General features: G+C 44.9%; 1 protein-coding gene across 3 annotated transcripts in view; it reads right to left on the reverse strand.

The window, feature by feature from the left end:
• E2F3 (E2F transcription factor 3) overlaps positions 1-21,315 on the reverse strand; it is a 44,112-nt gene extending 22,797 nt beyond the window's left edge. For 2 of the 3 annotated variants that reach the window (XM_027748308.2, XM_027748307.2), the window contains exon 1: positions 20,282-20,351. In XM_027748308.2, the coding sequence (XP_027604109.1) occupies positions 20,282-20,296 (15 nt within the window). In that variant the 5' untranslated portion in view covers positions 20,297-20,351. Of the gene's footprint in view, positions 1-20,281; positions 20,352-20,854 lie in introns of those variants that run through there. The other variant, XM_039386671.1, reaches the window with a different exon arrangement.
• Between the last annotated feature and the right edge of the window lie 4,883 nt (positions 21,316-26,198).

Consider the following 26,198-nt stretch of genomic DNA (forward strand, 5'->3'; position numbering starts at 1 on the left):
TAAGAAATAACATACGGTGCTAAGCATTTACTGTCATACAATTCTGTACATTAGGTCAACACTTAGAGTGTTAGTTCACTTTAAGGAAGTCTCAATATTGTTCAAAGAGATTAACCCTGATAAATTATTTCTGCACCTACAAGCAACTATAATGCTGACCTTGCACATGAGATTGATTTATCATTTGCAAGTTAATTAAGTATAGTTTTGAAAATGAAATTACCAGTATCACATAAAAAAGATCCTTAAGTAACCTTGAAGAAGTTAACACAATAACCTTCTCCTCATACCAAACCTCAAGAGTAACAAAAATAAAAGTGCCCAAGAAACAGGAAACACAATTTACATACCCAAAAGCAACTATTTCTAGAAGCAGTTGGAAAGGAGGCTCCAGATCAGCAGAAAGTCACAGAAATAGATAAAAGCATTATGAGAAGAGAGAGAGGGAGAGAATTACAGATAGCAGGGACCTGGAGATACCAGTTGTGGCTGACAGCCTCTTCCATCCAAGATCTGGAGCTGGTATTGCCATCAGAAGGTTTCTCCACAGCACATTTCTTTGACTACAAACTGATTTTCACCTAGTCTGGGTCGCTCAACTCTAGGAACTGATGATTTCCTCCCTCCACACATCAAGGTAGGCATGTACCCTTATTGCACAGGCCAGTTTGGCAACAGCTTACATGGTTGAAATGGCACAAAGATAGCCAAGTTCTTAATGTTTTAAATGCTATGTAATGTCAATGCTATGTAATGTCATAAAGAAAAACTAATGCACCGAGCTTTTGTTGTGATGCACATACTAGCCCAGCAGTATTTTATCACTCCATCAGCCACACCAAGGAGCAGAACAACCTGGGAGTGCTGGAAAAATGACAATAAATTATTTAGTTCAGATAGGAAGTTTTACTTATTCTCATTGACAGAGAGGGAACAAAAACAAGACAAGAAGGTAGTAGTTCATAAGAAAAGTGAATGAGTATTGGCAGAAAAAAAATAATTTTTTTTTCACATTTGGGTAAATTCTGTCATGCAATGCACAGGGCAATCTAAAAAATTGATGTGATAGCCTAATTTACAAGATAACATCCAAAACAGATGTGTCATCACAGGGAATAAATTTTTAGGGGAAAAGAAATTGAAGTTGCTCTTCTTTGTCAGATTATGTAGTGTATTTTTGAAAAGTTATCCCTTTTTGCTCCGGTAAAGCAGAAAATCTCAGGTTATGGAGTCAAAATAAGGACTTGAATCTATATGAAAACTGACCCATACCAGACACAATCTGTCCATTCTACTTTGTCTTCTTCACTGTGTATTTCCTAAATACCTTGAGAGGACTCCTTCAGAAAAAACTGTAACTACCTTTAAGTCTCAAATTTTAAAATAAAGTGAATTCACAATTTCCCTCTAACCTGCCCTTTGAGCAAAGAAAAGAATCCAGCTCTCTAATATGACCTCCTACATATCCCAGACTAGTTGCTATGCCATTGTAGCCAAGGATAGGAATACAATTTCAGAATCCTCTTATGAAAGGTAAATGAACAAGCACTTGTCAGGAAGGACCATAAACACAGTTGCTCTCACCAAAAAGCAGGTACATGGACTTGTTGACCTCAAGGCTGTTCAGAGCTGAAATTACAGAGCATAACTGCAGATAAATTAGAGCAAAACATTCATAGTGTCAAAACTTGAAGGTATCAACTCATGATTATTTTTCCCTCACTTAAAAAAAAAAATAATCTAATTTCCACTCTGAGTTTGCATTGTTTCAGTATTAAGTTCTCCATGTGCTCAAGTTCAGCAACTTAAGAAGTCCTTCAACACCAGAATCATCTCACTAAGCGGCTGAGGTGGGAAAGCATCTCTAGAGATCATCTAGTCCACCTGCCGCTGCTCAAAGAGGGGGCAACTAGAGCAGGATGCTCAGGGTTGTGTTCAGCTGGGGTTTTAAAATTGTCAATGAAGGAGACTCCACAACCTAAGAGACCTATTCCATCATTTGATCACCCTTGCTGTAAAATCTTGTGCTTAAATGGAATTTCTTCATTTCACTTAGTGCCCATTACCCTCCATCCTTTTACTGTCCACCACTGAGAACAGCCTGGCTCCATCTTCTTCAACCCCTTCCCTCATGTGTTTATATACCTCCAGACTCAACAGTCGCAGCTTCTCAGCCTCTCCTTGTACAAGAGATGCTCTGAGGCCTTCACCACCTTCACAGCCCTTTACTGGACCTGCTCCAGTATGCCCATGTCTCTCTCATAATGGGGAGCTCAGAATTGGACCCAGCATGTCAGATGTCTCTCACCAGGGCTGAGCAGTGGGAAAGGATCATCTCTCTCAACCTACTAGTAACACAATACCCAATGCAGCCCAGAAGGCCATGAGTGACCTTTGCCATAATAGGGCATTGTTGGGCACAGGATCCCCACGGCTCTTTTTTCTGCAGAACTGCTTTCCAGTAGGTTTGCCTCAGTCCATTCTGGTGCCTGGAGTTATTCCTCTCCAGAGGCCAGAGTTTGCACTTCTTTTCCTGAACTTCACGAGCTTCCTGTCAGCCCCTTTCTCCAGCCTGTCAAGGTCCCTCTGGATGGCAGTGCAACCATCAGCTATATCACACGTCCCCCCAAATTCTATATCTTGTATACCAATTAGTCATCCCTTAATATTAATTTCTTAAGTAAAATATTGCTTAAGTAAGTTGCACTGAAGGGTATTTCCTTTAGACCTCAAATAATTTTTGCTGCCCTATTTAATATCATCTTCTATTTTCAACATTTTCCCCTTACAAGTACTAGCCCTGAATTGCATGTTATTTTAAGTATCAGCTGCACCAAAACTGTTGACTGAGGCAAAAGTATCCCCCTCTTGTTCCTTTTTTTGTACATGCCAGGATGCAAACCTCAGTGCCATCGCTTCTCAGCGTTATGCTGGAAGCTGGTATGCTGTTGCTTGTCCACTACAGACTTCCCAGAAGTGCTGCTTTCCAGGATACAGGCCCTCTTTCATAAGGCATAGCCTGCATTCCCTGTTCTCTGGTATACAGTTTTGCCTTTTGCTGTGTTAAAGATGCAGTGTGTTTGAATGTGGCTACAGTGAAAGTTTTGAGAACTCCATTATCATTTACTATTCTGCTGGCAATAACTATCAGTAATAGTTTTTTTGTTTACTTCTGTGACAATGATGAAAGCTCCACAGTATTGAGATTAGTGCAAATACTCACTGGAATCAATCAAAAGGACTCTTTTCCTGCTACTTCACCAATTTTTAATTCAATGCCATGTTGACAGTTACTTTTTTTTTTATCAAAATGCTTTACAAAATTAAACATAGTTCCTATCAGCCTCAGTCACATGTCAGACAGCTGTATCTTTGCTAACTTTTAAATTCTGGTAGAAAGGCAGGAAAAGAAGAAAGGTGAAGCTGAGAAGAACTGTGCTGATAAACACTTTTGGAAACATCGCAAGTACTCTTTGCAGTGCTGTATGCAGAACTCCATCCTCATAATTGCACACTACTTAAATCCTCCAAAAAGGGTTATTTCAAGACTGCTGGCCATCCCAAGTGTTTGGGAATTTTTATGGGTGCTGGCATGAGACTGGAAGAGTAGAACATTAGAAGAGAAGCAAAAGAGATGACAGATCAAAAGCAGAAGCTCGCGTGTCTATTCAGGAGCTTTAATTTCCAGTCACTGTAGCCTCAAGTTTAGAGAAAGTCCATTTGGCTTCTATCACTGCTGCCTTCTCCCTCTTTTCCTTTTTGCTACCTGTCTTGCTGTATAACTATGCAGTTATTAGAACTGTCCAATAGGCAACAGACAGCTAAATGGGATTTTCCAGAAGCCTGGAAAAGTCTTCCAGTGGAATCTAGCACTAAAATACCACCTATTAAAGGCTGCACTAAAAATTCCTTTCTTTAAATAACTTTGAAGAGAGAAGAAATCTATCTACTCAATTTAGGTCCATGGATTCTTCCACAAATGTACCTGAATCTGTTCAGAAGATAAATGACCATATGGTTTAATTGTGCCTTCTTCGCAGAAACCGTAACTTTCTTTTATAATCAGTACACCTTGATCCTTTTCATTTTCAAATGCAGTCCCATTTATCCCTCTCACACACTTTTTAGTCTCTCCTTTTCATACTTTTCCTCTTGTTTTAGTAAAAGCTGTAGGTAGGGCAAACTAAAATAGCAAGTTTCACAACTGGACATGAGACATCCTTAAATTTAGATCAAATAAGCCCTTCCAAAGTACACGGGAGCTTTCCATCCAGACAGATTTATAAAAGCTACATATAATTATGGAAAGGAATAAGATCAAAAATAGCCTGTGTATATGGATAGGAAGGAGGACAGTCTTATTCTCTTAGCAGACAGAGGAAAGGTAAAACAACTTAGGACAGCCATGGGAAGCCTCCACCAGTCTGTAAGCTTGTTAGATGGCTAAAAATCCTTAAGCATGATAGATTCTCAAAACAATTCTCATCTTCTACACTAATTTTTTTCCCAACCCTAATTCCAAACTATAATCAAACTGAAAAGCTAAGATTACCCAAGAAAACTCAATTACATTTCACTATCTGAGACTGGAGGTTCTTATCCAAGCTAAAGCAAAGATGGTCTTGGAAGAAACCTGCTTTGCCAGTTATTGGTTTGTCTTGGAAGTATCAAACTCAAGAGAATGCAAAAACCTGCTGTCTTGCCTTGACATCCATAATTTCTACCCTTTCAACAGGCGCCTGCTGATGATAGCAGCAAGAGTCATCTTACTCCCAACTTTCCTCCCACGCTTTGCACTGGCAAGAAGCCCTCATGCACTCTGTGTTAACTTGGAACAAGTTTTGCAGCATGGTCCTACACTTTCCACCACAAACTGGAAATTTTGTGTCCACTTCAGGTAAATACATTTTATTGAATTAAATACAAGAAAGTAAATATGGCAAGAGTTACAGTGCTCCTTGTGTAAAACATTGACTTCCAAAATAAATAGGAATGCTACACAGCTTTTGCATATTACTGTCCTGCAAGTGTTTCAATGCACAATGGTGCTAAAGAAAGTATTAGGAGAAAGATGGAAATTCTGGCAGCTACTGAGGGGAGAGCTGAGGCTTCTGGCAGTGGGCAGTGTGTGTAAGGATTGAGAGATAAATTATGTTTGAAATTAGGAAACAGATTAAAGCGATAACTCCTATTTTGCAGCCCCATTAGTTACAGGCTGTCCCCAGAGTTAGTTACACACTAGTTGAGTTTGTATGTGGAGGTTTCCTTACAACCACGATACACCTCCTTTTAAGTCAAAGTTGAAATTCAGCGGTGTATTTTGGTCACAAAGGCAGAATTCTGCAGCAGCAGCGTGGAATAAGCAGGGCCCTGGGTGCTCCTAATGCCATGTAGGCTGGCTTTACCTCACTACTTGAGGGGCAGAAAAGTGCCTTTGCTAGGAGTGCAGTCATGAAGCTCAACCTTCCTTGACAAACTTTGCATATGACCAGCATTCATTACCACTCATCTTTCCAGAAGCTTAGGAGCCTTCCCACCTTCATAAACTCATATACTTCATAAACTCAGCTGTGGTTGCTGCGGCTGTTGGTTGTAAAAGCCATTGCAATTGCTATCTCCAGGGATTCTGTGACCTTTCCTGCAAGACCACAACTCCTTTACTTTCATCTGTTAACAATCAGTCACATTAAAGCCCCGGTCAGAGCGACCGTACCTGCCGAAGCAGCACAGCCAGCCTTTCCTCAGGAGGTATTCCCTGATAGCAATGACCGTGGAGAGGGCCTACAGTACTGCAAGTTCACTACACGCATAACTTCTAGGCACAAATTACATTTATATCTTCACCTACTTCAATGCCAGCCGTCAGACTGTAATTAAATTACACGTAGCCTGGGAGCCTCAGTCAGGGACTGGAAGCGGAGCGTACGAGGCATGGTGCAAATGGCACTGAGAGAACGCAGATTCTCAGTTTACGCAAATATGGGTTTCCTCTGTGAAATGAGAATGTTTTCAGCCATGTTTACTCCTCCACGTACTCTGTAACCCACTAAACTGCCACCAAGCCTTCCAAAGCTGAAAGTGGGAGATAGGTAGAGCGTGTGAGTTTCCTTCAGCCCTTGGGCACTGCCGGCAAGCCTCTGGCAGCTGCACGTCCTCGGTAACCTAAGCAGTGAGTAACAGCACAAAAGCTGCCTATTTCTTTACAGAGCCATCTGTTAGGTTTTCGTTACGCACAACTCCACTGGCTTCTAGGAGATGCTGAGGTCACACACGCAGTGAGGTTCTTGGTCTGTTGCCACATGAAGTGAGGCGTCCTATGTGTGGGGAGAGGGCATGGAAGGGGGCAGCCTCTGCCAGCCACCTCCACCCCAATCATGGGGCCAGCTGGGCCACGGAGATCGCTGGGTTGTAAACTAATCACTTACCCAGTGTTAACTTTCAGCTGGAGCAGGTCCCCAGTCTGGCGAGCACAGGGAGGTACAAGGGCAGGCACTAAAGCAGGGAGGGAGGGCAGCATGACCCTATTTGTGACAGCATCAACTTGGATCACTGTAAGCTGACTGTGAAACCACATGCTCAAAAGTGTCTCCCAGGATGGTTCCAGGAAATCCCCTCTGTCACAGAAAGCACTTCTAGTAGAACAGACCTGGTCCCCAATTCATACTTTCCTTCCTACCCCATCAGGTAATTAAGGCTATTCTGGCTATGAGAAGATTATATTTCATTTCCAAGAACATGCAGATAGGAAACAGGAGGATATTTTAGTGTCCAAGACAAACAGCCATTCACATGCTGCTGAAATGCATGAATCCATCATGTCGGTCTAGGGCATGATGGTGAGGAGCAATGGGAAGACCTCTGTTCCTCACCTCCTGTAGAAACCCATCATGACTGAATTGCTTTGCAGGTCAATCCCTGCATGAAGCTAGTGACCATCTAAAAGATTATGACATGGTATTTAATCATCTTCTCTGTGTTATGGTCTTCAGAAATACCAACCAGTTTACCAAGCAACACAACTGCTTAGCAATAGCATGTGACTATTGAATTTAACATGCTGAAAGCAAGTTTTGTTATATCTACCCTAAAAGAGTATCTTCAAAGTGTATCAAGGAAGGAACCGGAATCATCAGTCAGTAATATTATCACACTTTTCTCACAGTTGAAGCTGCGTTCATCATAGGCTCTGCAGGAAACAAAGAGAACAAAGCTAATCAAATACCACCACCTTTCTTCCCCTCCATTATTGCTTCTCCTAAGATTGACCACATTTGTGGTTAAATGCAGGGAGTCAAACTTCCTATAAGCAGTGTTGTTACAGTTCCAGATTTCCACTGTGGTTCAGCTGTATCATAGCTTTTGGAAAGACAAACTGGCACGTGCTCAAATCGCCACTTTCACTCCGTAAGGTGAAAAAATTCCCTATTGCAACTCTAAAAGTTTCTTTACCTGAAACACCTCACTGGCCTGCTTTCTTAAAGATCTTAATACTGAACCTGAAAAAAAAACCAAACCACCCGCTTTGTTGAAATTGGTATTCTGGATAAAACTGCTTAGTGAAGGTACTGAAGCAATTGCACCATACAAGGGGAGATACAACAGCTAGTTAAACCGGAGAAGCAGAAGCCCAGCTGCTCAGGATTCCCGGCTCACACTTCATACCACTGTTCCCAAGAAGGCCTTCTGCTCAACCCTCACAAGGCCCAAGGCTGCATATGACATGTCTTTTTGTCCAGGCAATCCAAAACCTTCATCAGTTCTTTTGCAATGTGAAGCTCACATTACCAAGACTGATAGTCCAATCTCAGCTGTTGCCAAGATATTACGTGAAGCTGCCTGATGGCAGGATCCTGGTGGCAGGATTAGCAGCTTGTTCCCTCAGCAATCAAATCTGAAGATGACAATCTCCACAAACTCACAGGTACTCCAAACATTTGCTGGTAAATGTAGCTCCTCACAACAATAGAAGGTCCTAAGTTTGTCTTCTAAAAAGGATAAGCTCATTGCAAAATGGACAGTTGGCATATTGCGTTTTGGGCCATTTTTCTGAAGAGAAAAATCGGGTCAGGATACCACAGCCAAAGCAGAATTTCAGCTCTACCTCTAAAAGCAATAGGAAACTGAAAGCTGAAGTTTCTCTACCCTATGCAGTTACAGACAAGAACAAGAAAGCAACTAATCCTGGCCCTGATCAATATTACTATAAAAAAACTCTGGGCTTAACATGTGTGAAGTGCAGACACACAGGAGTGGTGAGACATGCATGAAGATCTCCCCCATGTAAGGGGAGATCTCCCCCATGTAAGGCTGCTGCATCAGCCCTGACCTGTACACCCACCTCCATTCAGACTAATGCACCTACTAAGTCACACTCCTTTTTTTCCCCCCTCAGAGAAGAGTGCACCATGTACCCTCCCATTAAGACACTCTTAATTCAAGCTTATGGCTGGGAAGATCACTGCACCCACTCCATGCTAGGGCTCATGCCCACACAGTCATAGAGGGGCACTCAAACACAAGGCAGAGCAACAAAGAAGACAAAAAGCATCACGTATGGCACTCAGGGAGAGGCGAAATACTTGTAAGAAGGTCTTCAGCATTACTTTGCCACAAAAGGAACAATACATTTTCATACAATTTGAGCAACATTAACCAAAGGGTCTGAATTTAGACAAAGTATCGGACACAAGCTGTTCAGGAAGAAAGCAAACCTTCCAGGGCCATTACAGGAAGGTGAGCTATCTTCCAGGCGTGCTACCCTTGCACAACCAGCGGGAAAGCTGGTGTGGCTCTGGTGGGCAAGTATGTTTGCTGGGATCTTTGTGCCACCCCACCATCATTGTACTATTACGAAAGTTCCAGAAGTTTAACAGCGTTCCAGAGCTGTTGCCTTTTCCATTTTAACAAGGCATTGCCATTGAACAAGTCAGTAAGGTAAGTTCAAGTATCTGATATTTTTAGCTAGATACACTATAGCACCTCACAGATGCCTAGAGTTTTCTCCCTGCAAGGTGTGAAGGAGATTCCTTCCTTCTTCACTGCTGGTTAAGCAGAGTTTGGGGACTGCTCTGCACATGCTGAGGCAACTTGAGCTCTTCAAACACCTGGGAAAGGCACACCTCTCCACTTCAAATGAAGTACTTACAACAGATATAATCACTGTCTGGTACAAATGCTGCTGCTCCCCCATCTTGGAGGAAGTAGGGAAATGTTTTCAGAATGGCATTGAGGCCATCTAAAGAGTTAAAGGGTAGTGAAAAACTCCCCAAGAACTACACAAACATGAAGGGGAAAGAAAAAGGCTGAAATTCTGACCCTTTTTTTACTGAAACGTAAAGATTCAATAACTCTTGATTCACTTCAAGACAGAAAGACCTCAGCCTTAAAGAAAGGAGTTCATCTTAGTCTCTGCAATGCAGATGAGAACAATCATATTTTTGCTTGCTCTGACTTATTGCTGAATTGATTATTCTCCAGGACTAGGAAAGGGGGAGAAAGGAGTAAGATCATAATTGCCCTTATAAAATTCTTTAAGGTAAAAGGAGTGAATGCATCTTACTTTCCTAGCAACCCTCTTCCCTAATTCTGAAGCAAATAAATCACACTAAGGATAGTATCCTGAGCATATGGCTATGAATAAGGGAGATTTGCTTGATTTTCTTTTTTCTCTTTTCTTCTTTTTTTTAATTAAATATCAGTGTCTGGAACCCCCCGCACATTTCCTTTCACAGCAAAAGGGGTTTCTGTCCCCCTAAAAACAAACAAACACCACAAAAAATACATTATAACTACTAATTTACCTCTGCCCACAGAAGGCTGTACCTAAGCTTAAGATCTAGCCAACAGAATGCAACCTGTTCACTACTGCTGCATTTACTTCCCACATATTCAGCAAAGCATGATGCTACCAAGACGAGAATAGGGAAGGACTTCAGCATGCCAAGGCCAGCAGCAACATGAAGAGCATCTTTAGAAAACAGGTCACAAGCACACAACATTGGAGGCCTCAAAATGATCTTGAACCTTTCTTTACTGTCTTTCTCATAAATACCTACAAAGCACATGGCTCCAAGCACAGAAGCTCATGGAATGTGTTTTATTTTGCCCTTTTCCACGCACAAGACATTCCATGTTGCATGGTCTGGACTTTGAACGCTCCCATCTTTCTGCAGAGCAGCTGAAGCAGAGGACCACTGGGAAGGATACTGCTAATGCCTAGATCTGGAAGAACCTTCCCACAGTGGCCCTGCAGCACATGAGAAAGACACCCTGAAGTTCTTCACTCCTCTGCCTGCAGTCCAAGAAGGCAGCTGGTGGCACTGCATGGAAGATGATTACAGAGAAGTTTGCCAGCAGGAACAAGAGGGTAATGAGAATGCCAAAAAGGCAATGGTCATTACTTTTTTTTTTAAGCAAAAATAAAACCAAGCAACAAAAATGTGACTAGCAACAGAAAACTGGAGAGGAAATTCAAGTGATTTTATAGAAAGCATGAATCAGTCATACGAAAGCCACCTGAATTTTTCTCTATCATATGCAATTTCTCATGTTCTTTTATGTCATCTTCTCAGTGTCAGTTTTCGAGAGAACAATTCTCAGCTCAGCATGACAGAACAGTAATACCGACGGGCATGCAAAACATTAGCATGTTATAAATAAACTGCTAATTTGAGGTGGGAAAAATCATCAAGGCAGCTCTTATGATTAAGAACCAGAGAGAAAATGAGCAACTTGCTTATGCTTTCAGGACACTGTGTTTTACAAAAAAAGAGAGCTTCTTCTAACTCCTAATTCCTGAGGGAAAAAGAGAATAAACCCAGTGAAATACCCACTGTTGAGACAAAGAAGCCAGTGAAAATGCTATTATAATTTTTAAAGCCCTCCCTGCACCCACCTCAAGTAGTAAGTTGTCTTTTCTACTGGCTCAAGAGCTTTGTGCTTAAGAGTACTACAGTCGGGTTGTGAAGTTTCAGCTTCCTCTCACCCTACTCACAGTTTTACATAACTCCCAAGATACACTTTTCGGCTACAGATACTGCGCAGATGAAGAAAAAAAAAAAAAAAAAGAAAAAGAACCCACCCCAAAAAAGTGCAAGGTGCAGAAGCGTTATACAGCAATTTAGATCTGGGTTACTTGGAGCCAGCTCGATAAAACTCTTACCATGAAAAGTAAAACTTTATTCTGCTGAGCCGACGGCCAGGATTATTCGTGCTTGCGATAGCCCTGATCACCACCCTCCGTCTGCCCTGCGCGGGGTTCCCTTCCCACCCTGTCCCCAGCCTGCAGGGACAGATAACTCCCTGCCGCAGCACGGCTGCCACCTCGGGTATTATTTCTGTACCACTCCAGCATTGTCACTCTGTACCAGCGCGCCACTTACTAAGCATTATTACAAAAATTTCTGCGAATATCTATGTTTTCCACGAGCAGGGATAATGGCCTCATTGCAATAGCCTTGATAAAAGCTCCAACAAGACAGCTTTCAGATATCGCCACACAAAAGCCTTCTGTGAGAGCTGTAACCAACATCAATTCCCGCTATGCGAAGACATTAGACAAAGTGTGAACTAGCTTACTGTATGGGGACAAAAAACTGACTGTCAATGTGTGGGACCAACGCTGTCTAAAAACACAACGCTGGCAAGGCAAAATAGCACCCGAATATATACATGGCAATTGCCATTTAATTCCAGAATTAGCAGCACAAGAAAACAAGTTCTGAAGGCACTATTAGGTTACTAGCATTACTCAAGGCATTTTAATTGCACATAATTCAATTTCTAGCATTCCTGGTTGGAAAAACAACTTTAAAAACAGCAGATGTTAAAATCACCCAAGCAGAAGGTGAAGGAAAACCCAGTTTCCATTGCAGAAGCACTCAGAGAACACAGTAAACCCTTCGGATCTGCTCCTTAGAGTATGTATTTTCCAGCAGAGTCATAAAATAGTTTGGGTTGAAAGAGAGCTTTAAAGGTCATCTAGTCCAATCCCTCTGAGTGAGCAGGGACATCTTCAACTAGATCAGGTTGCTCAGACCCCCAACCCAGCCTTGAGTGTTTCCAGGAATGGACATCTACCACCTCTTCGAGCAACCTATTCCAGTGTTTTACCACCCTTGCTGTAAAAAACTTCCTATATCTAGTCTAAATCTACATTCTTTTAGTTTAAAACCATTACTCCATAAGAATCATAGAATACCCTGAGCTGGAACAAACTCACAGGATCATCAAGAACAATTCCCAGCTCTGCATAGGACCATCTCCAAGAGTCACACCCTGTGCCTGAGAGACGTGTCCAAACACTTCTTGAACTCTGTCAGGCTTGGTGCTGTGACCACTTCCATGGGGAACCTGTTCCAGCATCCAACCACCCTCTGGGTGAAGACCCTTTTCCTAATATCCCATCTAAGCCATGGTAGACAACCAGATACACAGAGACTGCCATCCCACCTATGGTACAAGATGAAACCCTTTCTGTGCACCTTTTTGTACTTTTCATATACTTATCTGCTTACACTGTGGTAGCCTCCAAAAAGTCAGAAGCCTATTGTCAACATAAATGGACTGCACCAAAATAATTGCTGAGCCAAGAGGTTACATTTTTACTTCCAGACCTGATATTTACCAGATGACACCTCATAAATGGGACTCTAGGAATGAGGGATGCAAGCAAGTCTACATGCCAGTTTGTTTCTGAACAACATTTGAAAGGCAAATTTGAAAGCTTTTATAGACAGCATAGTACACTCACCCTATGGAGAAGTGTTTCACTCTAAAATTACATCTGTACTTTAAAATGTGTAAAAAACATTAAATCCTACAGTGCAGATTCAGTGGCTTGCAAGAAAATATGTCTGTTACTGCACTCCAATTTTAGTAAGATTTTAACTAACCGATAGAACCAAAATTAAGACAAAGTTATATTCAGAGCAAACTAGTAGAGTGCGCCAATAAGCTTGACGTGCTATATAAGAATTGGACTCTCACACTGCATGGCGTGCACCATTGAGTCCTAGACCAGAGACTTTTAATGTCACCTTAATTAACAAGGAAGGAAGTTTGCCAATGAGTTTCTTCCTCCACCCCCCTTTCTAGCATTAAGTTATGCAATATGCAACAACCTTTGAACCAACAGCTGTACAACAAGCAAAACCACCAAAAACCAGAATAGCATGGTAAAGAGGAGAAATTCTTTCAAGAAGTTCATTAATGAAAATTACTTTTAGAATCTATGCATACATAACCAACACATGCATACCATAACTTGGGGCAGGAATGCTGGAGCTGAAGCAGCCAAGGTTGTAATCTTGTTATCCAGTTTCCCAATACAATTTATTTATACCAAAAATAGTTGCTTACATGTTTTCTACAGGTTTTTATTAGATCTTTGCAAAACAACTGGTGTCTTGCAATGTCTATGTGATGAGATTGTAAAATTCTGTTGTAAAGACACAGAAATGAAAGGCAAAATAATAGCAACTCTGCTTTTAACAGTGACTTGTTCACATAAAGCTCAAGATACCAAGGACCCAATATCTGCAGTACTGCAACTGTGCATCACAGGAAACACCCACTATCTTGTTAAAAATCAGGTCCTAGACCCTTGAAGAAAGGGTCTGATATGTCATCAGCCTTAGGCAGTGGACACTTCTGGGTGTAAATGCAGCCACATCCAAGTTGGATGAAATCCTGACAGTAGCTGCAGGTGATCAAATTAAATCCCCTACTTAAACAAAGCAGTGAAACAGGGGACTGGTTTTACTTTTAGAGGCAAGAATAAAGAAAAGCCATACTTGCGCACATAATTTAGCACACTCACAGAAAAGATGAGAGCTGATTCTGAAAAGGTGATCCTTAGTGCTCCACTTCCGACTCCTAACTTAGCCTAGGCAAAAGACCTTCAGCACAAAAAGCCTGAGAGCTGCAGGGCATGCACACGCAGCGGTGGCAGAGTTAGCATGTTAGTTTTCACACTGTAACGGGTCAGGTCAACAACTGTTCCCATTCATAAGTAGGACAGGAGACTCATGACACATACCATTAACCTTAGGCAAGTTCAGTTTGCAAACAAACAACACATTTGCTATGCATTCATATATGTATAAAAGGCAGTCTAAAATGCATTAAGTAGTACACTCCTACTACACAGAGGCCATTTTCAATATGCTCCGGTTTAATCAACACGTAGTCAAGTTCCTGCCTTCTCTCTTTACAGGGCTTGCAGATGGAAATATTTACCACACTTCACATTGAGCCCACAAAGCATTAAGAACTCCACGAATGCCACTAGATCCTGCAAATAGCAGCAGCATCCAAACAGACATCACAGTACTTCAGGAGACACCCATGCCAGGCATAGCACTTCCAAGGGTGGTTTTGGACTAACTTACTTGAGGAAAACAGAAGTGAAATAGTTCCTTTTTAAAGATGTGATAAATTGGGCAATTTTGCCAAGCCTGTCTTCAAACAGAACTGAAATTGAAAGAGAGTGCAAATACCTCACCAGCAGCACCTCCAGCACTGCAGCAGCCCCATCCCAGAGACTCAGGTAGCCTCCCTCCCACTGCACACCACTGGCCCCAGGGAAAATTATGGGGATTTCTTCTCCCCAGAACTACAAACACAGTCCTGCTCTTGAAAAATAATGCAGGAAGTGATTAACTCTGCCAGCCAAAACAAAGCCTGAAGTCCAACTTAGTCATTTGTAAGGATGAGAGTTACCACCATACATACGCACTCAGTGCTGCCAGCTGTAAATGAGATTATTTGCAGAGTCTATAAAAGCTGGAGATTTAGTTCCTCTAAGAGCTTTCCATCTGCTGAAGCTCCACACTGGGCAGGGTTGCATCTGTGTTATCACCACTGGTGCAAAAAACCCACCCAAGCTGAAGCCACAGCCTCAGACCCATCCTTAGCAGGAAGCTCCTCCACAAGCCAGGACTAAAGCCTGAGCATGCTCCTGCCCCTCCACACCAGTACCAGCCATGGCCATCAGCCCAACACACACCTCCGGAAGTGAAACCTGGAAGATGCCATACTTGAAGCTACCAAGACAAGCTCACATATTTGTTTGGCATCCCCCAGTCTCTCCCTTGGAGCCCCCGACAGAAGGGATGGGCTGAATGCCCCTCCTGCAACCACATCAGACCCACTGGCCTGCACAGGACAGGGGGTCCAAAGAGAAATGGTGCTACTTTGCTTTCCTTTTTGCACCCTACACTTCACAGTGAATCATTCCTACAGAAGTCATGACCACTTATACCCTCTGTTCTAGACCGCCCATTCCTCTGCCCAGGGCCAGGTTAAGATCTTGTGAAACAAGCTGGGTCTGAAAAGGCCTCTGGCTCCTGCTAGGCCTGCAAAGTGGGTCTACCATGTGTTCAAAACATCCTTCAAAGCTGCCAATCCCCAAAAGTTTCACAAGTAAAAGCTCCCAACTAACAGACATGCTTGTTTTCACACTCATGTGGTTCCTTTATAAAGGACATCTTTATTTCAACATTAATGACTTTCATTTCAGGAGAAATGAAATGGTCTATCTCTCTTCAGCTTGGAGAAGACATCTGAGGACAGAAGATAATTTATCATAAACTGTGCAGAGAAACATATCAGAAAATCATTTTTCCCTACCCTAATATCTAGGATCACCCAGGAACACTAGAGACAGCAAGTTCAAAATGAAAAAAAAAAAAAAAAAAAAAGGCAGAAACAAAGAGAATTGGTTTTTTTCTTTCATACAAGACAGCTAAATCATAGACAGAACCTATTGTTATGTAAGGTCATACCTAGAGCTATATTCAAACAGGGATTAGACAAAAATCACAGGCCACTGGTAGCTATAAAACACATTTTAGCCTTCCACCAAGGAAGTGCTCCCCTGAAGCAAGGGCTGTCCTGTGCAAATCCCTTCTTGTGTTCTTTCCTCAAATGTTTGCCACAGTCATACTCAGAGAAGTAGTGGGAGAACCCTTCATCTTGCAAACCAAAGCTGCTCCTAAGTTTAAAGATTATTTTCCTTTTAAATGCTTGCACATACAGATGAGCGCTGTGTAAAAATTAACAGAGCAGCATCAACACACCTGGGATAAAATGAGGGGAAATAAAATGCCTTTAATTGCTCAACCAGGTGAAGCAGCCTCTACAGAAGAATTAACTGGCCATAAAGTGACCCCATCCAGCTTTTTGGTAAGCAGGCTGATGGCACAAGGAAAAGAGATTCATAGCGAGAACAGGTAAGACCAACACCAGAAAATGGAGGCTTGGTGAGCCAATTTAGCACCTCAACACTAGTGCATTGGAAATCTCCTGTCTCCTTCCCTCATCTCACTCACTTTATCCTGGGCCCAAGATGCATGCCAGACCTAATGCTCAGATTCAGCTATTTTATCTCGTTAAAGCCGCAGAAAACCAACCTGTCACCCCTGCCAGATGCTCTCCAAGCACACTAGTAGGGGAAGAACATGGCCTGGCCATGGGCAGAGCAAAGGCAATGAAACAGAGGAGACAGTGAGAGAGAAGTAAACCTACTTCCAGCAACAGTAAAGCCTTTGAGTGCCTCAGCTGTTCAGGGAACCCTGCCAAAAGCCCTTATCATCACAGGGCTACCATACTCAGTAGTTCTGGTGCAGATGGAGCCACACCAGCACAGCTAGACTCTGTGCAAGGGTAGCAAAGCCACCATCAGTAAGCCACAGGCTGTTCCTGTAGGGTTTTACTAGGATGCTCTCTTTCCACAAGATGTTTGTCAGCATGGTTGGGGCAATCAGGATTGAATTCTCCTCAGACAGCTGTGCCAAAGGACCACATGGTACCTCCTTGGGCTCAGAAGCAGCCTGTTGCTGGAGGAGATGGATTTAAACAAAAGAAATTCCCTTAAATGGTATTCAAAAACCAAACGTCCCAGACTCATGCTAGCATTCATTTCTAGTAACACAAACTATCAGGCAAAGAAATATGAAAATGGGTCAGAAGACGAAAACACCTGTGTCTTCACATACAAACATTTTTATTCCTGCAAAATAAAGAAAAGCTCCTAGAGTTAACTGCCCACTTCCTTATGCAACTTACATGTTCTTCTCCAATACTTTAATTCCTTGCTCATTATTAATGTCCTATTTGGTTTGCTCCTTTATATAACACCTAGCAGAAAAATTGTGGGTTATCCCATTTTTCTCCCTTTCCAGCTGTGACTTGCTGAGAAGAAGGGAGGAAGGAAGAGGTGCTTTCTAAACCAGCAGAAAAATGAGAGAGGTACTAAGTATTCAGTTTGGAAATGTAAATCCTCCTGCCCCCTTCTGAAGTATGCCGAACCAGCCTCTCCACCGCTCATGTCATCTAAAGGCCACAGGAGTTCTCTAAAGATATTGTTGTTAAGAGGATTTAGCCCCTTTTAAAAAGGACTTAACATGTGGGTGGTGTCTCCATTTAAGCATTTTCTCATGGCTAAGAAAATGGCCCTCTTCTTAAAGGCTTATCTTTATAACCCAAAGACAGTAAGAAATTCTCCACTATTTGAATTAGGAACATTTTGAACAGCTTGCCTTTATAGCAGCCCCATTTTTGAGTACTGGGATTTGCAAATGGTAGTGACTTTCTCACACCAAGTGCAAAGGCAACACCAGCGAGACTGCTTTAAAGGTACCTCGTCAAACACTAATTTCTCCTGAGTTTTCATGGGGATCCAAGTTGATCCACAAACTCACTGACACCAAAACGGCACCACGTCACTACTCCTGTGTCATATCCGTGGCCACCACTTTCTCTTGATGGTCCCTGGCGCTTCCCAGACCTGCCATTAGCTGGTTCAACCTGCTTGCCCAGCAGAAAACCTTTATTTATTTAGGTCAGGGTTAATTTTCCATTGTGGGAATCCCAAGAGCCCAGAAGGGAAGAGGCACCAGCCTGTAGCAGGGTGCAGGAGAGCAGGGGAGGATGCTTGGGCCTTCCCCAGGAGCACAGGCCGATGGTTTGTTCTGCAAGGGTTAATTCTTCATTACCGCTTGTGTTTAAGCCATGGCAGGAGTTCAGATTCAACCGGTAACACTTTCTATTAACTCCACAGGAATCATGCAAGAGCTCCTCAGGTTGAAAGGGTGGGCAGACCTGGTCACAGCCTCCTGGAGCCCGGGCTCACCAGGGTACAAGAGCCCAGTTAGTGACCCTCAGCTGCAGGATCCACCACAACAGGCGGCAGCAAGAACAGGTTTTGGATAGTCACATGCTTTGGAAACAGAGGAGCGTGCACGTTCTCATCTGTGCAGGGCTGTAGATTCCCGTTGTTATGGACTAAGCCACTTTTCAAGGCTTTTCCAGCAGAGTTACACATACACAATCACAGATAAAACAACTAACAAATTCCCAGGGCGGAAGCAGCTCACTTTGGCCAAAGAACCTTTTCCATTTGCTCATATAGTCAACCACCTCTCTGAACAACCTAAACTATACTGCTGTACTGACACTTTTCCAGTCATACCATAGTTTATATTTAGAAGCAATGGGTGGGTTGCCAGGGCAGTTACATCTGCAAAGCTAGGAGTATTTTCATAACCCTAATCATTGCAGGTGTGCTGGTCAAAATTTAGACTTATCCCTACCATCTTTTGCATAGCAGGGCCTTGTTTTCAGCTGGGGGTGTCTCGGACCCATCCACTACTTGCAACTCAACTAATCACGAGCCAAATTTATATCGGTGCTACTCACCTGAGATCACTGCCTCAACTACCCACTGTTTTCTTGCTCCTCTCACAAGTCCTTAATAACAGTTTCTCAAAAATGCTCTGCTAGTAACTAAGGGGGAAATACCCTCTTCTCCCAGTCCCAGAAAATGCTCTACAAGTTTTGAAGAAAACTAGTTGGAAACCAGAGAACTGTGAAAGGGCTGGATCATCTCCCTGCCAAGCAGTTCATGGAGCAGAAAGACAGGGTGGAACACTAGGGTGCTTCAGCCTGACTTCCCAAAAGATGGGTCTGCAGCAAACCAGCACAGCCCCAAGAGGGGCACTCACGAGAACAGGGCTGTCAGGGCAGAGCAGGATGCAGAGTCCCTTTCCTGGTGAGTGCCATGGATGTGTTATCGCCCTGGGAGGGTGCCAGCCAGAGGCTGTAGATACCGCTGGCCTGACCACTCTCTTCCTTCTCCATCCCACATCTCTTCCCAAAGTTCGTACAGGGGCTGAGGGTATATGACAAACTCACAGCTTGCATGAGGACTTTTTTGCAGGTAGAGCCCTAAATCTCCTTCCTGCTTCCAAATCTTTAAGGTGGAAAGAAGCCTTCCTAGGTTTTTATGGCCAGGAGTTCCTCCCTTCAGAGGTGAACAGTATCTATATTAAAAAAATAATAACAAATAAAACTACTAAAACCACACATGAACGTCTTCTTGCACCCATTAATGAGAAATTTTAGGAGTTCCTGTGACATCAACATCCCTCCCACAAAGCCAAAAAAGCCTGTACAATTATTCTCCCAGAATCATCGTGTAACATATGCTCCTCTTTGAATTCGCTTACCATCACCTTCTAGGAATCAACCTTCGCACAGGACAGCCAAATATTTACAAAGTAGCCTGAAGCAGCCTGCTTGACAGTGAATGCTATTAGGATATGCTGAAGACCAAGAGCACAAAAAAAAAAATCAATTATCTTTTACCGCAAAGATGCTTATTTTAAAAATAAAAATATAATAATAAAAAAAGCTTTGGATGAGATTTGATGAGCCTTGAAACTTCCATGACTAGCTCAGCAACCAACACCTGCAAAAACCCATGCAAGAAGCAGCTCCTGTTCTCCTCACCGGTTTCCCAGCTGTTCTCAAAGCTCTTCCAGAAGTATTTCAGAATTACAGCACCATCCCATACCTGGACCATCATCGACTGGATGCAGGGGAGAGAAAGGGTGTGGGGGGGGAGGCGCGTTAAAACCCCTTTTGCCCAGGCAGGGGCGCACCGGGGCGGGAGGGGAAGAGGTGGGAAGGAGTACAGCGATCCCATGCCGCCGGGAGGGGGTCGCAGAGGCCGGGGGGGAGGGCAGGTGAGCCCCTCACGACGTCCACGACCCCCGCCCGGCGGGGATGCCCCGCGCCCTCCCCCACTCTCCAACTCGGCGGAGCCCACGAGGGCCAAGCGCACACCCGAAATCAGCGAGGACAAAGAAAACCCCACGAGTGGGGGAGGCGGATTTTTTTTTTTTTTTTTGGGGGGGCATAAATTTTAAGGAGGGGGGCGTCAATTTTAAAGGTGGGGAGGAGGGGGTTGGTGCTCGCCGCCGCCCTACGAGTCACTGACCTGCTGCAGGGGCATTTCGGAGCGCGGCGGGGGCCGGGGGCAGCCGGCCGGCGGTCGGGCTGTCCCAGGCCAGAGGGAGGAGGAGGAGGAGGAGGAGGAGGAGGAAGCGGCGTCCCCCTCCCCGCCCGCCCCGGCTCCCAGTCACAGCCGCGGCCTCGGCGCACGTGTGCCAGACGTCACCGGCGGCTCCGGGGGTGAGCGGAGACACCGGCGGGGCACGGCCCGGCCCGGCCCCCCGCCCCGCGGGAACCGGGGCCCTTCCCCGCCGCCGCCTGCTCGCTCCTTGCACCCGTGCGGCGGGACGTGGCGGGCGATTATTATTTTTTGCCCCTCTTTTTTTTTTTTTTTCTCTCTCTCTCTCTCCTCCTTTTTTTTTTTTTCTTTTCCTTTTCAATAAGACCCGGCAGCGGGGGGTGGGAAGGAGGCAGGAAAGTTTATTGCAACAAAGCGCTGCCTCCGCCTTTCCTGCCCTCCCCCCCGCACCCCGCCCGCCCCCCGGGCCCGGCCGGCAGCGGGATCCCCCCCCGTCCCCTTCACCCTCCCCGCGGGGACGGGGGGAAAACACAAAATTACCGGGGGGCGGCCTCCGCCACTGCCGAGAGCGGGCTGCAGCAGCGCCGTCCTGCCGGCGGGTCCGTGGGGGGTGCAGTACAGCGAGCTGCCAGCGGGCTGGCCCCCATCCGCCGCCGGGGCAAAGGCACCGGGAGCCTGGGAAGCGGCGGCGGCGGAGGAGGAGACAACACAGGGCGCCCCCGCCGCCGCGCCGGTGCTGCGGATCTGGATGAAGGTGCCGGCGGCAAAGCGGGCCGGGAAGCCGGCGGGGGCTGCTCTGGAGTCCGTGGACGGCGCGGGCGGCGTTGCTGCTGCCGGGGCCGGCGGCTGGAGTCCCCTTCTCATCCTTCCCTCCGGGTCTGTCCCCGCAGCCGCGTCTCCTCCTCCCCCCCGTCCCTCCTCCCCCCCCGGCCTTCCCAGCTGCTTTCCTCCTCGATGCCGAGGCCCCGCGCAAAATACTGGGGGCTGCGGGTGCCGGGGGGGGCCCGGCTGCAGGATACGGGGCGCCGGGGGGGGACGGAGGCGGCGGGGCGGGCAGATGCGGCGGATGGAGCGGGGCCGCTCCCGCTGTGTGGGGCCGGCTGGAAAATGGCTCCAGGAAGCGGCGGCTGCTGACAATGAATGAAGGGAAAGGAGACGGGTTACGCGCCAAGGGCCTCCCGCGAAACTCGGATTTCCCGCCCTCTTTTCAAACTAAATTTGCATGTCCCCGCCCCCGGGGCGCGCCCCGCCCGCCTCGCCGTCTCATTGGTCCTCACCGCCCTCCCCGCCATCCAACGGGGCACCGCCTCCCCGCCCCGCTCCCTTCCCACTGGCCCGGGGCGCGGCCGTGATTTGCATGCGGCGCGGCGATTGGCTGCGGGGGCGAGGCTGGGGGATTCCCCGTGCGAGGGGCCGGGATCCCGGTTCGCCGGAGCCCTGACAGTGACAGCTGCGCCCGCAGGGAGCGCCGGGCGCCGCCCCGGCACCGACCGGGCACCGCCCCGGTACCGACCGGCTCACGCCGGGCTCCCCCCGAGTGTGGGGGGAGCGTCGGCTCGCAGCCCGTGGAAGGCGCTCGCCCTCCCGGTGGGCTGAATCCCTGCCACCGCCGCCGCTCGGGAGGTGCCGGGTTGTTCCCGCCCTGCAGCTCTGCTACTCGGAAGGGGTCACCCGAGTTCTCGTTCAGGTTTTCTCGGAGAGGCACCGGCCTGTCGCCGGCGGGGAAGTTCTCAGGGAGCCGTTTAAAGGCGTCCCGGCGCGGGATGTCACCTCCGGTAGCTGAGGAAGCGCTTTCCGCTTTCTTCACGTGTTTTCAAATCAGGCCGCCCGAGGCATTTAATTTATTTTTTTTTTCTGCAAGAAGTGAGTGCTTAGCAAAATACTTCCTTTCGTTACGGCCTGTACTATCCCCGAGAAGTAAAACAGTGGAACTATATCTACTAGCTGTTTCTGCCTTCCTGTAGTGTCTTCATTTATTAAATGCCCCCTTAAAATCATTATGTTACCATAAATTGGCAAGTATGAACAATGGAGAATTATTGATCTCAATTAAGGTTGGAAAAGACCTCCAAGATCATCTGGTCCAACCTTCAACCGAGTACCACCATGCCCACTAAACTTGCACAACGTTGCCACCATGCCCCCTTAACTTATTAAATACCCCAACCTGCCCAGCATCCATTAGCCATGCCCAATTTTCCCATGTTTTGCTTCTACACGCACCTTCCCTGTGACTAGTTCTCCCAACAGGCACATCCAGGCTGGCACTGCTGAGTCGGGCAGATGAGAATCCTCTTCCTTCGTAACGTTCCCTGTTTCCACCTCTACCAGGTACATGAACAAGTTGCTCTACCAAATCCACAGTCCTACCTGGAGATGCCTCTGGTCTGACTCTAGCTCAGTCAGAGTGGATGGCTACTGTGGGATGTTGTTGCATCTAAAGAAAGGGCATCTTCCGTTCCAGGCATGCTTTCCACTAAAGGAGTAAATTCTGCTCCATTTGGCACTGGAGAAGCCTTGATTCAGCTACAGCTTATAATTTGGGGCACTGCATGTTAGGAAAGATACAGCATGGAGAGAATCCATAGGAAAACAATGGCAACAAAACATGGTCAGAATAATGTGTCCTACTACAAAGGTTGGCTTTTGTTTTGTCAGAGGGAAAAGTAGGGGAAGAGGACATGGTAGAGGTGATTTGATGCACAAAAGGTCACAGAAGATTGCTCTTCCTCTGTAGGGAAGGTAATGAATTTTTTAGGCAATACTAACTTTAATTTAGATAATTGGGGATGAATAGATTTTAAAGTGAGGAAAACCTACAGTAGCCTACCCAGGGATACTGGAGATTTTTTAACAGATGAAGACTTCTTTTAGCAAGTCTTTTAGTCTTGCATTTGTGTTCAGCATCCAAGACCTAAAATAAAAGCCTTTTGATGCCTTCGTTATGGTCCTTCCAGCCCAGGCAGGAGCAGAGTTTGGCTGAAAAATTTCATGTTCTTCTGCAGAACCTTAAAATGCTTTAAAATTTTACCTAAATCTGCAGTTCTGCTACTGTGGACTGCTCTTAAGGAGTCAGCCAGCAATGTCCAACTTTGTACCCATGCACAGGGAAAAGCTGTTCTCAGCGTGCCTTGTCCAGGGAAGATATAGCAGCACCTTGCTGCCCGGGTGAGGTGTATCCTCAGCAGAAGTGGGGAGAAACAGAAGCCTCTCCCTATTGCAGAGTTCATCCTCAGTCTTCTTCTGGAACATCTTTTACGGTTTTCCTCTGCCATGGTCTCTGCCATTTCCAGCTAATTATCCACCATGGGAGAGCATCCTGCGTCAGGACTCTGCCTTGTAGCAGGAGGTGACTGGGGCACATCCAAGGGCCAAAGCAGGGCAGAGTCTGAGGAATGAGAACAGCAGGTGAGGGGGTAAAAGTCCAGACATAAAGAAAGGTGCAGGCAGGCAGTGAATGTGCTTATAGTTTAAAATAAAGATTTTTTTTTTTTTCACAAGTATGGCAATGGTAGCACTACACTGCTTTTGCATATCCCAGAGGAAAGGGAATGGAAATAACAGGAAAAGGTGGTAACCATGGGCAGCTATGAAAGGAGTAATGGGGAGTCTTCAGGAAACAGAGAGGAAAAAAGGCACCTAGGAAACAATGTAGAGAAAAGAAAAGAAAAGAAAAGAAAAGAAAAGAAAAGAAAAGAAAAGAAAAGAAAAGAAAAGAAAAGAAAAGAAAAGAAAAGAAAAGAAAAGAAAAGAAAACCCTGCAAGATGAAGAGAAGAAACATAGGACACAATGTTACATCATAAGGCAAGAAACGCAATAGAGAAAAAACACAGCAAAGTGACAACAGCAAAAATAGAGAGTCCTTAGAGCTGACCTTTTTAAGAGAAAGAGCAGTTAAAGACTTAAGTAGAAAAAGAGCCATGTAGATATCGTAGAAATAGCCAGGATCCCAGGAACAGAAACAAAGTATAGTCAAACTGAGGGAGCAAAACAGCCAGTGTATGGGTTAGTGTATGGTACACTTCAGAATTCACTTTCATGTATCAGTTCTTTCATTATCTAAGTTTCTAATAGCTCATTGCTCTGTCAAGGGCATTAGTCAAACAGTTGAAATAAAGTAATGCTAAACTATTAATACAAATCCTATTTTGTTTCTTTGTCTGTTGTTTTTCATTGTGAACGACAAGGATCTGGCTTTGTGCATAAAAGATCTTGTTTCAAGAAACAAGCAAAACACTGTTACACTCCGAAGGACACTTTAACAGAACAGCAATAAACCTAGAAACTCATCTATTTCTACGTAAGAACGGGGAAAAAATTCTTACCCCACATTTACATCTGTAACTAGATGTCCCACAATTGCACACCGGCCAAATGGGATGGCCTGGAGACAGGGCCCGTATCATCTGAATGGGAGGGTTGTATGTTCCTGTCTTCTGGAAGTGGAGTTTTTCTGTGACTGTGGGAAGGCTGGTAGATAATCTTCAGATAAAAAGCATGGGGTTCATTTAAACAGCAGCTTTGCTGTCCATAAACTGACTTCTGCAGAAAACACTGCAGGAGAAGGGGTGTGTTGCTTTTTTCTTTAAACACAATTCTGTGCCAGATATTTCAGTTTGCAGTGGGACCTATTAAATGTGCAATTCACTTGCTAGAGCTAATGGAAGGAACATAAAGAAAGCAGCAAGTAAAACATACATAAGAAGTGTACAGAGAGCTAGATAAAGAAAGCTAATTGCAGGCCCACAGATCTCTGTTGGTCTATAAAAAACAAATTGCTGTCTACAGGGATGTGATCATCCAGGTATCTATAGCAGAGAAAATACCCTGCAGAACTCAAAGGCTTAGGAGATACTATAAGTAAGGCTGATGTACAGCTGTGATTTATCTTTCCTTGTGAGTATGGTACTATATTGCTATTCTTGTGAATATGGTCTTTATCTGTATGATAAGAAATTTTACGCACACAGTGTCATTTAGGGAAAAGGCTGCATTTGTTCTGAAAATGGATTGACCTATGTAATGAGAATTGCTTTCTTTGGGATTCTAACTTGTTGCAGACAGTGGAAGCAACAATGGAAGCCTTGATGTTAAAAGAGTTAAATCTGACCTGGAGACCTGGATTCTAACGGGATTTCTGGACAATGTTAAAATGAAGACTGCAAAAATACTCCTGAGTGAAATAGATTGTTCTAATAAAGGTTGGAATAGAACAGACAGTAAAACGATGTATAGCCCTGCATATAAAATACTTATGAGGACAGAAAATATACTGAACAGCTACTTACTCCGTGAGACCTGCCCATCCTTCATACTAAATGAAGAATTGTGCAGCAATAATGTTGACATCAGAAAAGACTGCATCATTATGCACACATACAGGGAGTAAAACTGAGATTATACAAAACCCTCCACTTTCCTATTATTAACCTTTAAGTAATTAATTTCTTACATATTGGAGCTTAACTTCACAAGCATCCAAGGAAGAGGTGAGAAGGGAGGAATGAGATAATGTGCTCAATACCACACATCTGGAATATAACCTGCGTGAGAGCAAAGGGATGTCTGGAGGGAACACTGAGAGTGATGGGATATGTGTTTCCTGCTGTCACTGAAAGTGTGACATCCCATAATCCAGATCATTAAAGAAGATCTTAAACACTGTGGGCCCCTGCACTACCCCTACCAGACATCACTAATGACTGGCCTCCAGCTGGACATTGTGCTCTTGATGAGAACCCTCTGGGCCTCACAATTCAGTCAGTTTTCATTCCACTTCACTGCTCGCTTCACAGAGCCCATGCTTCATCCATTTGTCTATGAGGATGTTACAGGAGACACTGTCAAAAGCCTTACTGAAGTCAAGATAAACATCATCCATTG

Source organism: Pipra filicauda, unplaced genomic scaffold (genome assembly GCF_003945595.2).
Source record: "Pipra filicauda isolate LSUMZ 115617 unplaced genomic scaffold, ASM394559v2 scaffold49_size4853605_pilon, whole genome shotgun sequence".
Classification (NCBI taxonomy): Eukaryota; Metazoa; Chordata; class Aves; order Passeriformes; family Pipridae; genus Pipra; species Pipra filicauda.